The 16511-nt window shown below is 50.3% G+C and overlaps 2 protein-coding genes across 3 annotated transcripts in view; one reads left to right on the plus strand and one right to left on the minus strand.

The window, feature by feature from the left end:
* IGFBP2 (insulin like growth factor binding protein 2) overlaps nucleotides 1–878 on the minus strand; it is a 58358-nt gene extending 57480 nt beyond the window's left edge. The window contains exon 1 of the mRNA XM_063400809.1: nucleotides 479–878. Coding sequence (XP_063256879.1) covers nucleotides 479–878 — 400 coding nt within the window. The remainder of the gene's footprint in view (nucleotides 1–478) is intronic.
* The window catches only part of ERCC3 (ERCC excision repair 3, TFIIH core complex helicase subunit), a 387208-nt gene continuing 371573 nt past the window's right edge, over nucleotides 877–16511 (plus strand). For both annotated transcript variants that reach the window (XM_063400807.1, XM_063400808.1), the window contains exon 1: nucleotides 877–1074. In XM_063400807.1, the coding sequence (XP_063256877.1) occupies nucleotides 877–1074 (198 nt within the window). The remainder of the gene's footprint in view (nucleotides 1075–16511) is intronic.

Raw genomic sequence — 16511 nt, forward strand, 5'->3', positions numbered from 1 at the left:
TCCCCGAAGTAATTGCACCCCCAGATATCCCATTTTGCCCACCTCAGGGATGTGTCCCCCCTCCAGCGCCCCTCTCATTCCTTCCCTCTTTGTGCTTCCCTGCACTTATTCTCGCTCCTCTCCCGCAGGGATCCCCCTCGTCTGTCCCCCCGCGGGATCGCTCTGCCCCGGGAAGACCACCTGAGGTCACCCTTTAGGGTTCCTTTGTCCCCTGGACGTTCCGGCACCCCGGCGCTGCCCCGGCACACGTTCCCGAGTGCGCGATGTCCAGCGCCCACCTGTCCCCAGCGCCCACCTGTCCCCAGTGCCCACTGTCCCCAGTGCCCGCAGCCCGGGCGGCTGTCCCCAGTCCCAGGTCCCCAGAGCGCAGCGCCCGGTCCCTGGCGCGCCGCGCAGGGCGCTCGGTGCCCCGTCCCCGGTGTGCGGCTCTGGGCGCGCCGTGCCGGACCCGCGGAGGCCGGGGCCGGGCGCTGCTCACCTGCGGGGCGCTCGGCGCTGGCGCCGTACTCGGCCGTGTCGCGGCGGCGGGCGCAGGTGCCCTGTCCCTGCACCAGGGCTTGCAGGGGCAGCTCGGCGCCGGGGTCGGGGTAGCAGCGCAAGCCGGCGGCGCAGCGCGGCGTGTAGACACCGCACGCCTCGGCCTCCAGGCGGGCGCACACCGGGCAGCAGCCGCAGCCCGGCTCCCGCACCAGCTCGGGGCAGGGCGGGCGGGCGGCCGGGGGGCAGGCGGCCAGGCGCTCCGCCGTGCAGGGCGGGCAGCGGAACAGCACCTCGGGCAGCGCCGGCCCCGCCAGCGCCAGCGCCGCCGCCGCCGCCGCCAGCAGCAGCCGCGGCCAAGCGGCCCGCGCCGCGCCGCGCCCGACCCCGCCGAGCGCCATGGCGGGACTGACGGGCGGCGGGGCCGGCAGGTGGACGCGCCGCTCGGCCCCCCGGCGGGGCGGCGCGGGGCGGAGAGGAGAGGAGCGGAACCAGGCGGGGTGGCACGGCACGGCCCGGCGAGGCACAGCACGGCCGGGTGAGGCACAGCACGGCACGGCACGGCACGGCTCGGCTCGGCGCGGCGCGGCGCGGCGCGGAGTCGGGCTGAGCGGAGCTGAGCGGGGCCGGGCGCGCTGCGCCGCCGCTGGGTCCTAGAGCCGCCCCCGCGCCCGCCCCCGGTCCCCCGCGGGGGTCGGGGCTGTCCCTCCCGGTGGGGAGCGGGGATCAGACCCAGAGTGGGCTGGGGCAGCCGCACACAAGATTGGGGCTGACCCAGAGGGGAACTGGGGAGTCTGAGCCACACGGGGCGAGGCCCTGCTGCAATGGGAGACAAGGTGTCCCTCTGGGGATGGGGACAAACACAAAGGGAGTCAGGACCCGCCTCAGAGAGACACCTTGAACGGGGACGGATGGAGATCCCCCTCCTCCAGAGGGCTGCAGTGGTGCCTCACAGCAACACCCAGAGCTGGGAAAGGGGGAGATGGGGGATCTCCACACCCCCAAAAACGGGGGGAGCTGGGGGCGAAGCAAGGGCCCACTCTCACCTCGCTGCCACAAGCGCCAGGCCTGGCACAAGCAGCCACACCTCAGTCCAGGTGCCACCGTGGGCATCAGGGCCAGCACCTGGACTCAGGGACAGTCCCAACATCCAGTTGTTCACCAGATGTTGGTCCTGGGAGCCACCATGCCTCCATGGGAGCAGGACCCTGCAGCTGGGTGAGACCTCTTGCAGACCCAGGGCTCCATGCCCATAGAAATGCCACATGTCTCCAACCAGGCTGCCCACAGGGAATATTTTGTCCCCTGATTAAAGCTGTCTGCAGCTGCCTCAGCACCAGCCTCGTGGCACTGCCTCACGAGGGTGAACAAAAGTGGGGTACAACCAGAGGCACAGAGACAGAGGTCTCTGAGCTTTGGGGTTCTGGTATGAAATGCTCATTTCAAACCCTATCACACTCCTTTTCCTGCTGCCCAACTGTCACAGGCTACTGAGAAGATTTTAACTACAAGAGGTATTACATAGAGGTAACTAGTTTTCCCATAATAAAAAAGTAATAACAACAAAGTCAAGGGAATGCAACTGAGCTAATGAAGCTGGAAAGCTCAGTTAATATCTTTGTGGGGTGTACGGTTAAAGTCAGGCACTGAGGCAGCCTGAGTTCCCTCAGCCACAGGAAAAAGGACAGCTTTGGAGCTTTGCTGGTGTCATTTTTTGTTGTTCTGGTTTTAGTTTTTTTCACATTAAGAAAAATATGGAATGCTGCTGTTGACAACTCGTGCGACACAACTTTTGGCACAGGATTACTCACGGCTCTGGAGTTATAAAACAACATGTTTGTTTGTGAGATTGATGACTGCAGGGTTGGTTGATGGACTGCAGTGTTCAGCATGCTCTGTGAAATCTGTGATACATCCTGGGACTGACTGTGTAGTCCCATCCCAGTCCCTGGGTCTTCCCAAACAATAACTCAGGTTTTACAAGAGTTTAATCAAGCATAATCCCTTTCTCTGTCTGCTCACCATGCTGCAAATACCTTTCCATAGAGGAACTACCCACTTGCTTTAATTTTTAAAAGCCACCATTGCTTGTTTGCACCTTGCTTAAGCTGAACACCGATTTTAACCAGCCTCATTTTACTTTGGAAAGTATCCAGTTGGTTTTGGGGTCTTTGTGGCAGCAACACTTATTGCTCTGAGTGCTGGGGACTCTGAAATTCCAAGCCAAAAAATATGTTCCCCTGAAATTACAAGCAAATAATGAAGAGATTTTTATTCTACTTCATGTTACAAAATGTCTTTTTATATTACAGAACCCAAATTTTAGCCTGGGCAACTTGCAAAAGTCTCTTCCAGAAGACAAAAAGAAAAATAAATGCAGTAAAAAAGCCCAGAACAGGATTTGCAATTGTTACTCCCACAAATCTCGAAGTGGGAAAATGGGATGCACAGCCCTGAATACCAGCAGGCCTTCAAAAGCCTCTCCTTTAAACAGATTTCCCAGCAGATGTTCAATAGAAAATGGAGCAAATTATTTTCACTGCACACTTACAACTTCTCAGGGATAGCGGGAAGGAGGCTCTCGGTACCTTTTTTATGATCTGCTGTTGACTTCACTAATGACTCACATTTGGTTCCAATGAGATACTTTCATATGACTAATGAATCTATATTTGGAGGCATAAGAGGGTTTGGCTAATTATCTGTTGCAGTCAGTTAAATATTCCAAGTATCCAAAGCAGGTTTTCTTCCAGTGGCAAATCTTATGCCCTCACAGTCTGTCTTCTGGTGCTTTAAAAGAGCCCAGAACTTTGACTCGCACCAAGCTGACATCTGGGTTTCTGCATGTGTAAGCACAAGAGATGGCCTGAACTTAATTATGCAGCAAACCAATCCTGCGTTTTTCAGGTGGCCAATAGGTCATTGCCCAAGGGACGATTTAAACCCGATTTTTCAACACGCACTTGATGCTTGCAGCGGCCCATTTTGCTGGGGGCATTTACTGGGGTGCCATTAATAACTCCTGGCAGGGGCAAATTCCTTCTAAGCACCGTTGTGTAGGCTGCTTGTGCACAAATCATTTTCCACGGGGAGGGCTCGAAATCTGATGAGGGAAGGGAAGGTAGAGAGGAGGGGGAGGGAAGGGGCTCCGCTGGCTCAGCTGCCTGAATTGCAGAAGGACATTAAACATAATGATCCTGTAGGGAAAGAAACCGTATGCTCTCAGATGTGGGAACGAGCCAGGATTTCCTGCTCATATGCCTCTTTAGTAGGTGCTTGGGCTGTTCTCCTTTTATCGCCGTCATTTTCTTTGTCTGCCACTGAAGCAATAACACCGGTGCAGATACAATGGATCAGATGTTCCCCCTGCCCCTGCTGCTGCAGCCCTGCGCTGGGAGACCTCTCTGTGCTGCTCTCCAACTCCGGCAGAACAATAAAGAAGGTTTTACAGCTGTTGTGGGGATGGGGGGAGGCAGGGAGGCAGAGGGAAACAGCTTGAGTGCCCGTGGCCAGCTATAATTTCTCCAGTGGGTCTTTGCTGACAGTTTTAGGATTAACAAGTGAGCTCTGTTCCCAGGCATTTGCCCCTCTGGATAAGCTGGCGTGTTTGTTCTCAAGGGTTTATTTTACCCTACAAAATATGGCATTGCCAAACAGATGTACGCTTGTTCCTAGAAAGGCAAGTTATAGCTGAAGCTGCATCTCACACAGGCTTTAGCCCTTGGAATTGTTTGGAAATGCTACAGTATTCCTCCGACCCTTTTCAGGGCAGTTTTTTCCCACAGACGTGCTGGTTGATTCTTTTATGGCTCTGTCCTTTGTCAAAGATGAATTAGGAAAAATAAACTCACAAACAAAAAGTGGAGGCCCAGCACGGAGATCCTCTTGCTCCCAATGATTAAGAAGTATTTTACAGCTCCGAGTGTGTGGGGGGAGAAAACAAAGTGCCCTTCTGCCTTTTTCTTTCCCTCATTTTTTCTTCATGGGCAATAGAGCACAGGGGAGGGGAGGAAGAAAAAAAAAGTCAAGAAGATTAAAACAGTGTTTTTATTATTTTTAAAGTCGTCCTTTTCAGTAGACTGACACAAAGTGCTTTATGGTGGGTGCTGGAGTCTGAGACATGGTGAGGGTCACATGATGACAAAGGGGAGGCTGTGAGGACGAAGGTTGGGATTGATGTATTTGGGCCTCCACTTTCTGTTTGTGAGGTTATTTTTCCTAATTCATCCTTGACAAAGGACAAAGCCATAAAAGAATTTTGCTTTCTCCTTGGAGATTCAGTGAAGTTCGGCCATGAGTAAAAGGTACTGAGAGGTAGGAATTGCCTCTGGCACAGTGAAGCATGTCAGAGATGACAGAAGGTCTTTCCTCCTTCATCCCCATCCCTTCACAGGGGGTGCCAGAGGAACACGACCAAGGCCAGAGTCGGTAGCAGGGGCAGAAGGAGCTCTGCCCTGCCCTCTGCCCCTGCAGGGGGGACCTTTACTCCCCCCTCAAAAGGAACACTAAGCCTTAAAATCCAGGCTACTGGATCCAGGCAGGGAATTGGCTCTCTGTCCCTCCTTGCTCACTCCCCAGGACTGTAGGTCCCAATACTCCAGCCCCATGCTGACACATGCCTTAAAACCTGCCTTCAGGCACCCCAGGTCAGTAGCTTTGCTCACTGAATTGGGGTGGTGGGAGTGAGCTCAGCAGAGCCCTGCAGGGAGGAGGGAGGCACTGGCAGGACCCTCTTGTTCCATCCTGCCCACAGCTGCTCCCCAAGGCAACCACACTGTAAACAGCAAGTTTTGGAGGAAATAAACGAATGGCTCAGAAATGAGTTCCCAGCATCAGGTCTTCTTCCTCATCAGGGTTAAGAGCCCAGAGCTTCACTGCATACCTTACCTGCACTGCCAGAGTTACACCTGTGGTTGCACATCAGCCTCTTGTACTTTCAACCCCCCCAAAACTCACCAGCATGTTTCACACTTCCATCAGCACTTGTTCTCTGGAGCTTGGTTGGCTCCCATGCAAGGGGCTCAGGTACCCCACAAGCTCCTGCAGCTCTGATCCACAACTTTACCTCTGCTGCCCCACAGGTCACGCTCAGAGGTAGGTCTGGACCTGCCTGATGCCCCAGGCACCCCTCTCCATCCTCATATTGTTTTCCCCAGGTGCATCAGCACAGCCAGGGTTCAGATGTCAGCAGAAGGGTCAATTATAGGCCACTTTATTTACATTCACCCTATCTGAAATGTTTTAAGAGCAGCCCTAAATGCATTATCTTTGAGCCTGATCCAGTAATTATGAATGCTTTGGAATGGTCCAGGCTAGTTTGTTTAGGTTTCTCCAGCACTGATTAGAGATTAGCAGAGCTAAAACCACCCATTAGCTGGAGGGTGTAAAGCAATGGTGATTCTCACGCTGAGGGGCCAGGTGCTCGGTACTTACCCACCGCTGCTCTCCAGAGGGGTGCAGGGCACAGAGGCAGGGTGTCACAAGTTTGTCTTGTGCACTCGGAGTCACTCCCAGCAGTCACTCTTCACTCATCCCTAAGCTTCCCTCAAAGATGCCTTCATTAGTTGCAGGTGTTTAAAATGGTTTGAAAGCAAGCAGCTGACTAGGAGGAGGTAAGGAAAAAAGGTTCAGTATTGACCTAGGCATTTCAGACACAGTGGCTTGGCTTATGGGGATGATAAAACAATAGCAGAGAGGATTTATGTGGAGAATGTCCTTGATTTCTGCAGGTACCAGGGCTAATTGCTCTTGGAAGAGGACCTGGCAAAGAGATGTAGCTAAGGCAAGGGAAGGAAGAGCCGAGTAGCAGTGCATCTTTGCAGAGATATTCCTACTTTAAACAAATCTGTTTGAAGTGGGCCTTGGGTGGCTAAAGGACCTGGTGCTGTACACAGCTGCTTTATTACAGTTTCCCAGTGGCAGTTCTCAGGGTATCAGCAGAAGGTGACTTGTTTACAAAGATCCTAAATTCTCAGTGACTTTACAGACAACACAAAATTCCAGCTGTAACTTAGAGGGAATGGGGACTAGTAGTGTTTATATTTGGTGACTAACAGCCCTTGCTTCTTACCTGAGGACTTGTTCTTTTGGCCTCAGAGACCTTCCCTCTCCAGACCACTCAACCTTGATTTCCTTTCAGTAGCAGGAATGCTCCTGAAAACTCATATGCCTGGGCATAAGAGCCACCACAGTCCATACACCTACCGAGTCTTCCAGTATGATCCATGGTTTCCATGGGGATTTAGATCCCAAGAAAAAATCCCTTTGTTTCAGTGAATCCAGATGCTAAAGGGTCCAGCTTCTTGGAGAGGGCTGGGACCGCCTCCCAGCCCCTGGAATAGCAAATGGACAGTATTCCCCTGACAGATATGAGAACCCAAAGATCATTTTGACATTTGCATTGACAGGCTTCCCTCGGTGCCTGGTACCCCTTGAGCAGGGCAGCGGGATGAAAACATTTCAAAGCACACATAGATGCTTAAGAATTTTGTTAGCAGCATCAGCCAACATTTCTACTTGCTTTGTATTTGCTGTTGGAAAAGTAATAACAGCTTTGGAGAACCTACTCAGGAGAGAAAACAGCTCTTTTCTAGGCACCATGCTGGGATACTGCTTTGAGTAACAACATTGCATGTGGGAATGGAGTGGAAAGGGGCTGCAGCCCCAGGGAGAGCAGGGATTGCTTACATGAGTCCACAGAAAGTGCTTGGATGGAACAGGATGAAGGAAAGGAAAGTGTAGTGTGACTACATATTAAGAAAGGACTCCAGCTGCTGGTCTCTAGCTGCCTATGTCAAAGCCTCCTCAGGGAAGTAACTTTATTTGTCTCATGGGACAAATAAAACAAGTACTGGAAGAAACACAGGGAACAGTCGTGTTTTGGCTGGGGCAAGACAGGCCATTCAGATCTCGACTCAGAGCACAGAGTTCTCCTAGGGCAAGAGAAGTGTTTGAAGGTACACTGACATTTATGTCTAGCACGAAGGAAACCCCATCACTAGAAGCCCCCTGGCTGTTAAAGAACAGGAGCTACTCCAGGACTAGGGAGCACACAGGACTGCAGTGCTTTTAACCCCCTACCAACTTCTTAAACAAGAATTCCTCCAGTCCTATTTCCCTGGCCCTGGGCCTGTACCTCTCCTGGTCTGACTCATTTCTGGACATGTGGCCAAGGCAGGGCTGAGGGGACAGAGCATATTGAAGGAACAGGTCCTCATTCTACAGCTCCCCAGGACCTAGATAAGCTCTATCCCACCTTTGACCCTGCTCAGTAGCAGAGACCACTTGTAGGAGACCTTGGGGCAACACCAGCTCTGCCCTTCTGCCTCCAGACAGAACACTTGCCCTCTTCAGCAGCAGCATGGGAGAAAGGCTGAGGAACTAGCCCTGTATAAAAGTGTCCAGGGGCCAGCAGAAAATCATGGGGCCTCAGCTCACAGTATTTAATCATATGCTTTAAAGCACACTACCTGTCAAGACAGGTGTGGGAGGGGATGATCTGGATGATCTCATCCCAGGGTAGCACAATGAGCCCTCCTGCACTGCTGCAGCCCTGCTGAGACAGCCAGGCAGCCTGAGACACTCCTACAGCAGTGAGTCTTTCCATTTCTTCAGTACATTTGTATGTATCAGCCTATGAACACAAGCACTGACATGTGGCCACAAGCAAGACCCCTTCTGCAGCATTCTCTCCAAGCATCACTGCTGGTTTCTGGCTTGCTTCTCTGCACCCTCACTGTGACAGAGGAGGAGCTGGACTAACGAACTCTTCACTTTCTTGGTGATGTGGACACCTGCCAAAGAAAAGGCATGACTAAAGTAAGAAGGTTGGGCCGCCACTGCCCAAGGCTGTATATTCCTTCCATCCCAAGAAAAGGTCCCCTGGTAACCCCACAAACAAATACCTCTAGGAATTCCCCACCTAAAGTGGGTGTGCAGAGCAGAGCGTTCAGCTAGAGACTTACAGAGTTCCCCTTCAGAGCTGGAAAAGGTTGCTCAGCATCTGTTCTGATTCCACAGCCACTCTGGGGTAAACCCTCTGAAATTATTTTCTTTTATTGAGACAGAACTTCCCTCACAGCACTTGCCCCTGTTGTTTCTTGTCCATTTGTGGTGTCTCTCTGAGCAGAGACCTGCTCCATCCTCTCTGAACTTTCCCTTTGGAGAGTCAAATACAGCAACTGGGTCTTGCCCTCTCTTCTCCACGCTGAACAAACACAGCCCACAGCCTCTCTTCATCACTTGCCATCACATGCTAGTAATTAACCAGACCTTTTATTAAAGATTCTTGTATCTCGCTCTGCAGTAGAGCATGATTTTAGGTTTATAGCTCTGTGTCTATTTCCAAGAATATTTTACTGGCCTGATGTACAAAGATGCTTAAACCTTAAAATGAAGTCATCTCTGCTGCAGAGCACAGCTTGCTAATTAACCCTTCAAAAAATCATTACAGCTGAAATGTCAACACATGAGCACCAGCGTAGCTCAACAGAAGGGCAGGGGGCTTTTAGGAAGATAGCAGGAGGGATCCAGATCACGGGTTTGCCTGGACATCAGAGCTGCATGAGCCAAGCTCTATCATGTTGCTTTGAAAGCAAGCAGACATTAAAGCTGAGGACGCTCCCACTCAAATAAACTAAATTTGGATTTTAAGCACAGCCCCACTCTGCAAAGCAGCTCTATAAAAATGTCATTGTGGGACATCCTGTTTATTGTCTCTCACAGATTCCAGATGAAACCCACCCCACCAGAGAGAGCTGTTTTTTGATGAGCCTTCTGCAAGCACAGGTTCTCCTCCCTCACCCACAAGCTCTGAAACAGAGGGTCCATATCTACCTCCCCCCAAGCCCTATGCAATACCCTGGCTCTTGGGATATCCACCCACGCAGAACCTGATCCATTTTCTCGGTCCATGCTGAATCCATCCTTCTACAGCATCCAGCTGTCCCTCCTGTCACTCTGTCCCAATGGACACTGCTGGGGTGGCTGCAGGGTGGAACAGGGAGCAGTCAGGAGCAAACACACCCTTGTCTAAGGCAATAAACCAGTTTCTCACTCTTTTACCTACCAGAACAGCTGTGAGCTGGAGTAAAGCCTATTTACCTTTGTTACTGGAATTTTCCAGAAGAACCTAAGAGAACAAGGAGCCTGTGCACTATGAGCATTCAAAGAGAAATGAGTATAAGATTTCCTTCAGCATTTTTAACTCTCCCAGCAAGTACAGCCCAGTGCTGACCTTTTGCAGGAAGCAAATGCAGAGCAACTGGTGTTGGTTTCCCGCAGTGTCTTTTGAGAGTTGAACCACATTCTAATTCCCTTTGATGATGCACACACACTAACTTGTGCTGAGAACAAAGAGAGAGCATCCCAAAATAAAGGACAGGAATATCTGCTTCTCTTCAAACTCGCTTTGTTTATTTTTTAATTTGCTGATTAAATCTTAAATGTTATTCTCAGCCAGGTGTAAGGGTGAACAGTGCACATTCCCAGAAAGGAGGGGACTTGATTGGAAAGATTTTGTCCTGCAGCACATGGGACTGTGAAGCTGCCAGCTGGAACAGTAACAGGTAACAACATGAATGTCTGGATGTACTATAGCTGTAAAGGAGCAGCAGGAGCCATTTGAGTAATGTTTGTGCACACATTGGACAGAACTGCTCCTTGCTTTTAGCAGGCTGGGGAAACAACAGCTTCTCCGGGGAATCAGCTTTCAAGCCCCCAGGGCCTATGATCCAACACGGACCCAGAAAAGGGGAAGATGTCTTCCAGAACTGCAGGAAATAAACACAAGAAACAAAAAACGTTTTAAAAAAACTTACTGTATCTAGTCAGACTGAAAAATAACTAAAAGTTTTGAATAGAAGATCGTGCCAATACCAATCAGGACACGAATGCAGAAAAAATAAAATACGGTGCTACTGGCCAGGAGAAATGGAAAGATGCAGGCAGGTGAAGAGGGGAAAAAGAGGTTAGATAATATGATCGTGTCTGCTGAGAGCCCAGAATAATCCCAAAAGATCTTCCCTGAGCAGTGATCATTGCAGGGGGGATTGCAGGGACAGGATCGCTGTCTTAGCTCGCTTGCCCTCTGCCGGATGCCAGGAGCTCCTGGGTAGAGTCAGCTCTTCACAGTCCAGTGCTGTGTTTCTGCAGGGCTACATGCACTGGGAATGCAAGGGGAGTGGGCAGGAAAAATCTGAATACAGAGCTAGAAACTGCAATGGATACAGAAAATGATGGAGAGCAAGCTAAACCAAACCAAACAAACAAACAAGCAAAAAAACCAAGGAAACATCACTGAAGGATATAACTCTTGCCACTTGTGTTTCTTTCAATTCCCCTATGTCTCAATAAATAAGATTTTTCTAGCTCAGGTTCTCAAGATTTGTGCATCTGTCTCCCTGAAGCACATTACCACTGCTTTCTGGTGCTGCATCAATATGCCTAGAAGAGGTTGTCAGGAGGATACTGCCATCCTTCCATCCAAGCAGGACTACCCTGCCCCATGGAGAGGAGGTGGGGGCACAGCTGGTGGATAAAAAGATGTCCAGCTTTCAAACTCCTCCAGCCACTGAGCCAATATGGAAACAACCTCAGCCCAATGGCTTTTGTGGGCATGCCTGACCCAGCAGAGCATAAACACAAAAGATCTCCTAGGAAATAGCTTTTGCATCTCTTAATTTCATGGGACAGGTCAGGGCAGGTAGCTGCATGTAAGGCAGCCAGGATTCCTGTATACCCACACCACCAGCAGCCTGCACATGAGCTCCCACAAGGTTTAAGTGATGGTCCGTGGGAAAATGTCAGCCTCTCTACACAAACTATTTACATCAAAAAAATCTACACCAGTGATAAGCACCTGGAGAGGTTTGATAGCAAGCTCAGCACGATCCACATGCCACTGAAATATTGTCTGCATCCTCCCAGGCAGCTAAAATCTTTCTTAGAACACCTTGAAGATCCTCCACTGCTGGGAATTCACTGGAAAACCCACTCTGGAATGGCAGAGATGGGACTCAACCATGTGGCTTCCTATACTCAACACTGCTGCTTGTAAAATCACCACATTGCCCTCTATACCCACTTTTCTCCCACAAAAGCAAATAGATGTTTCCACTCCAGCATGACAATAACCTCTCACATGAAGACAAGGACTGTCACTTCATGAATGTTGACGTTGTGCCAACGAACACAGTCATTACTCGAAGAGCAAAAGCACAGTGAACAGCATGAAGTGTTTGGTAAACCAGTTCACCACATTGGTCTGAACTGGGGAGAACTGTGAGAGATCAGCCTGCCAAATCCTCTGCTGGAGTTCTTCCAAATTACCCGAGCCAGCCAGGAGAGCCGTGGCTGGGAAGCTGATGGGATGGGGTGTTTGCAGGCAGCTGGACTTCCCTGTGTCTAGACTGACTTGGGAGTGGGGGCAGTTGTGCTCCGTGACTCACCCACACACCTGGCAGCATGGCAGTGGCCTCCACGCTGCCCAGCAGCTGGCGTGGAGGAAGCTGTGTGTGATCCCAAGGAGAGCTGCTCTGGAGCTGGGCCTGGGTGCTGCGGTGCTCTGGCTGGGGACCAGGCTGCCTGGCTGCAACTCCACGGCCGGAGCACACAAACCTGTTCCCTCACTGCTTCAGCCCATGTCCTGTTCTGTGCCTAACGCATGGGATCACGGGGGATGTGACTCTTCTAACCTGAGCTTGTCCCCAGAATGGGACTCTTCTGCTGGCCACATTACTCACACACCCACACATATCCCACATAAAGTCTGGAGCTTGGCAGCCAAGATCCAAGCTCACATGCTCTGGGTTATCAGAGACACTGCTCCAAGACACCCAGAGCCCTTTGGCAGGTCCCTTGAACATGAGCAGGTCAGAGCTTTGGGTGTCTGCTTTCAAACCCACTCTGGAACTGGCAGCATGGATGTCACAGTGAGCCCAGGAAGACTTCGCACTGGGACAATAAAGCCACCATCCCCTGGGATGACAGCAAACTGTCCCCAGAAGAGAACAGTTGTGCAGTGTGACTGCACTGGGGACTCCAGTAAGCTTAGCTAAAGTCACTCACGTGTCACATCACCTCCCACCCCTGACCCACATAGCTCTGTGGGTACAAGTCTGTACCAGTGCTCTGGCCAGAAAAATTAGACATAACAAATATATTTTTAAAGAAAGAGTAAGGAATATTTTTCAGGCCTAGAGGGCAGAGGGTGTTGGCCTGAACTGCAGGAGAAAGTCCAAGGTCAAATCCTCCTGCATGCAAACCAGCTCCTCCAGCAATGCTTTGCAGCACTTCCAAGTATCAACCCCTATTCTAATATCATCCATACCAGCACCTCTCTGCTTTAGGCACACTCTTATTTCTGAAAAATGTTAGGCTGTAAATCAGTTCTGCTCCTAGCTGATAAAGTCCTCCAGGTAAGGGCAATGACCACACAATACCTGAAAACCATGTGACAGAAAGCCAGGTGATGCTGCCCTTCTCAGACCAAGATGCAGGTGCATCAGTCCATGCTTCTCATTCAGGATCGAAATGGAAGGCTTGGCCTTCATAGTTCTTGTTGTCACCTCTCTTCCAACACTGGGACAGACAGGTGGACAAGCAGCTCGTAATTGAAAGACCCTGGACTAATCTCAAGGGACACCTGTCCAAAACCCCTTTCCCAACACAGATTGCCCAAAGCCTTAATATATGTAGTAAATGTCCCAGCCAACCAAAGGGCTACTTTGTGGATTGACCTTCAGTCAGATGAGCTAAAACTACACTGATGTCCTGTCTTGGGCCTCACTGCCAACAGATGAAGTTTTATGAGCTGGTTTTCTTGTTTTGTTTTGGGTTTTTTGAAGTATTTCACTCTTCTCATTGGAAGAGGCAAGTTGTTACTGTAGGGAAGGAAGCGATGAAGGCCACTCCACTCACAACATTTGTTGATCTCACTCATCTCTCCCAGCCTCTGCCACAGCAGACACTGCACAGGTTAGATTTGCAAAACAAAGTTATCTCTTCAAATATGCTGACAACTCAGCAATTTGGTGAGCAGTACTTCCTGCAATGAAACCTCCTCTTGCAGGTATGCTTCCTCCCCTGAAGACATGTCCTTATGTACTGCAGATTAATCTCTGTCCCATGGGCATGGTATTCCTTCATTTTTATTATAGCAGATTATTTTCAGGAAAAGTACTGTATAAGGAAATTGACTATGCTAAAGATACTAAAAAATGCATCTTGTATGGCTCAAAGAAATCAGCATGGTCATTTTTCTACTCTACCCATTTTCAGTTCCTTGCCACCCTTAAAAATGATTGAAGAAGTTGCATAATAGAGGTGCAGCAATTTTGTCTTGAGGTCTTTACCTGTTCTTTAATTCAGTTAAATCCTCCACAGAATATTTTTCCAGTACCCATGACTTCAAGGCTTGTTAAGTGCATTCTTTATAGTATTCTTCACCTCATAGGTGTCCCATGGACGTCACAAAGATTTTGGGGGGCACTTGGCAGCCCCTCCGCAGGGTTTAGCAGAGCCCCACAGCTGGAGGGGCAGCTCTGGCCATCTCACAGGAAAAAGCCACCAGCACAGCAGCATGCCAAAGACTCAGGCTTCAGTTCCAAGAGAGAAAATCCCATAACTGAAACTGTGCCACAAACATCTGTGTTCTTGCCTTGGACAGGTGAAATGGGCTTCTAACTGGCCTCTCCCTGAAAAAGGTCCAGGGGCAGCAGTGCTGAGCACTGTGCAGTACAGATGGAGCAGTGGTTGGATTCCCCAACGTGCTCCCATCCAGGCAGTCCTGCTCCTACGTGTTCACCAGCTGGGCTTGCCAAGGGCCACCTCCAGGCCTCCCAGATCAGCCAGGGTCACCCTATCTCCACTGTGGTCTGTCAGCCCAGGTCTCCCTTTGCAGGAGATCTGATGGGCTGAGCCATTTGTCCTCCAGGCTGCCCACCTGGGGCTGTCTGGAGCACAGGGAACAGATCCTTCCCTTGATGGCTCATCTTGTCCTGCAGACACAGATCTCCTTTTGCTGTGGCCTGGTGATTAGAGAACTGCTCCCAGTGCCAGCTTCTCCTCTGTTTCCTGGCTGGATGCTGGGACATGCTGGCTTTGTGTTCAGATTTTTCAAATATTTTGCATTGTGGTTTTCCACGCAGTGCTCAAGATATTTTGCAAAAGGCACCTTATAAATTGCCTCAATAAATACACATAAACCACCATGTTTAATCCTTCCTTTCACATTCTTCTCTTCATTATTAAAACGTACCAAACCTACTGACTCCCTCCCCGCCCTGTGTTTAAGCCAGTCCAGTCCAACTTAAAATACTTTTGGCTTCTACAGGAAGGCTGGAAAATGACTATTTTGTTTCAAGAAAGCTTGTTTTGGACGAAAATCAGGCCTTGTTAATGGTCAAAGCAAAGAATGGCTGTACCGACTCCCACATCAGGTGCACAAAATAATCACAGCATTGGTGGTGTTTTCATGCCAAGGGACATGCCAAGGGACCTGCCAGTGCCATGCAGCAAGACCTCCACTCAGCAGCCCTTCCTCATTGGGGCTCTCTGAATGGGAAACCATATGTACAAAAGAAGAAAAAATTGTGAAGGATGGAGAGGCTAAAGGACACCCAGACGTAGGGTGAGCAGTGTGAGTACAGCCTTGAGGACTGTCAAGGCCTGCCACACCTTTGGAGGGGTCAAAAAGGGGCCTGTCTGCAGTGCATGAGTCCTAAAAAGTGGGTTCAGCCACTCCAAAAAGCAGGTCAGATGGGCACTGGTTTGGAATTGACTTTAGAGGAACATCCATGAAACCTGCTTTTGCTTTCTCTTTTCTGTGATGTTTGCACTTTATCCAGCACCAGGGATGTTCAGCCATCCAATTCTCTTCTTTCATCAGCCTCCAGGTCCCATTTTCTCCTTGCAACCCAGCTCTGCTCAGCACCAAGAGACCATTTCCAGGTTCTCCATGCATTAAAGAAGGAATGGGCCGAGGAAAGAAGGAGAAGTGAAGGTCAGATTGTGATGATGGCACTTTATCCAGCACTGACCTGTGCTCTGCACCTCAGAGGTTTGCTTCATCAGCTGAGAGATGGAGAGCTAAATACCACAAGAGCATTTTGTATATCATGGGTAGTACTTGAGCATTCAGGACTTCCCCTGTCACCAGGGGACAGAATCTCGTCTGAAAATACGCAAACTAAGCTTTACCACCTGCAGCACAGCCACAGGGCACAGGGAGAGACCCAGCACCCACAGGGACAGGAGGGCACCCTCACCTGACAGGGTGCAAGTCCCAGAGGATGCTATCCATGCTCTTTAAAAGGCACAAGACTGCAAATAAGGTCTCATCAGACTGAGGTCAGAACAGCTGAGAGACCACACTAGCCCAGATTTTGTCCTGGAGCCCTAACCCTGTGGTTTAACTTTCTTAAGAGATTTCTCTAAGGATCACAATGTTCTGGACAAAAGACCTTTGGGACCTCTTGGGTAAATGTGGGCATTTTTTGTATTCATTACCAGCCTCTGGCTGCATTAATACCTTAGCTATTTCATCACAGGCCTCTCATGCCTGTTAATATGTCTTTTGGACTCGTTTCAGCCCACAAGCCTTCCAGTTCCACAGTTCTGCTGTACAGCCTTGCCCTTTTTCAGAAGAAGCTGAGCACTGTGGTCTGGAGGTTAAGACACTGGAGACTTGTGCATGGGACAGCTGGTCTCCATGCCTGGCTTGCTGCAGCCATTTACCCTTTCCATCCCTCTGAGCCCAGAGGAGGAACTGTGGTGGAAGCAGGGGGCCTGGGCCGTGGTGTTTGCAGGAGTGGGAATGACCTGTGTGTGAGCACATCCATCTGCACCCAGCGTTCTCACTTCTTCACAGATAACCCCAAAATGGCATGGCAGCAGTCAGGCCAGGCAGAACGCTGGCTCAGCCAGCCATGTCCAATGCTTTTAGAGCTTTAGTGCAAGACCTGAATGACAGAGAGATCAGGCTGTGTTGTTTGATAAATGAAGGGATGGACTCATCTTTTGTGACAACTCTATTT

The sequence above is a fragment of the Prinia subflava genome, chromosome 6 (assembly GCF_021018805.1).
Source record: "Prinia subflava isolate CZ2003 ecotype Zambia chromosome 6, Cam_Psub_1.2, whole genome shotgun sequence".
In the NCBI taxonomy this organism is placed as follows: Eukaryota; Metazoa; Chordata; class Aves; order Passeriformes; family Cisticolidae; genus Prinia; species Prinia subflava.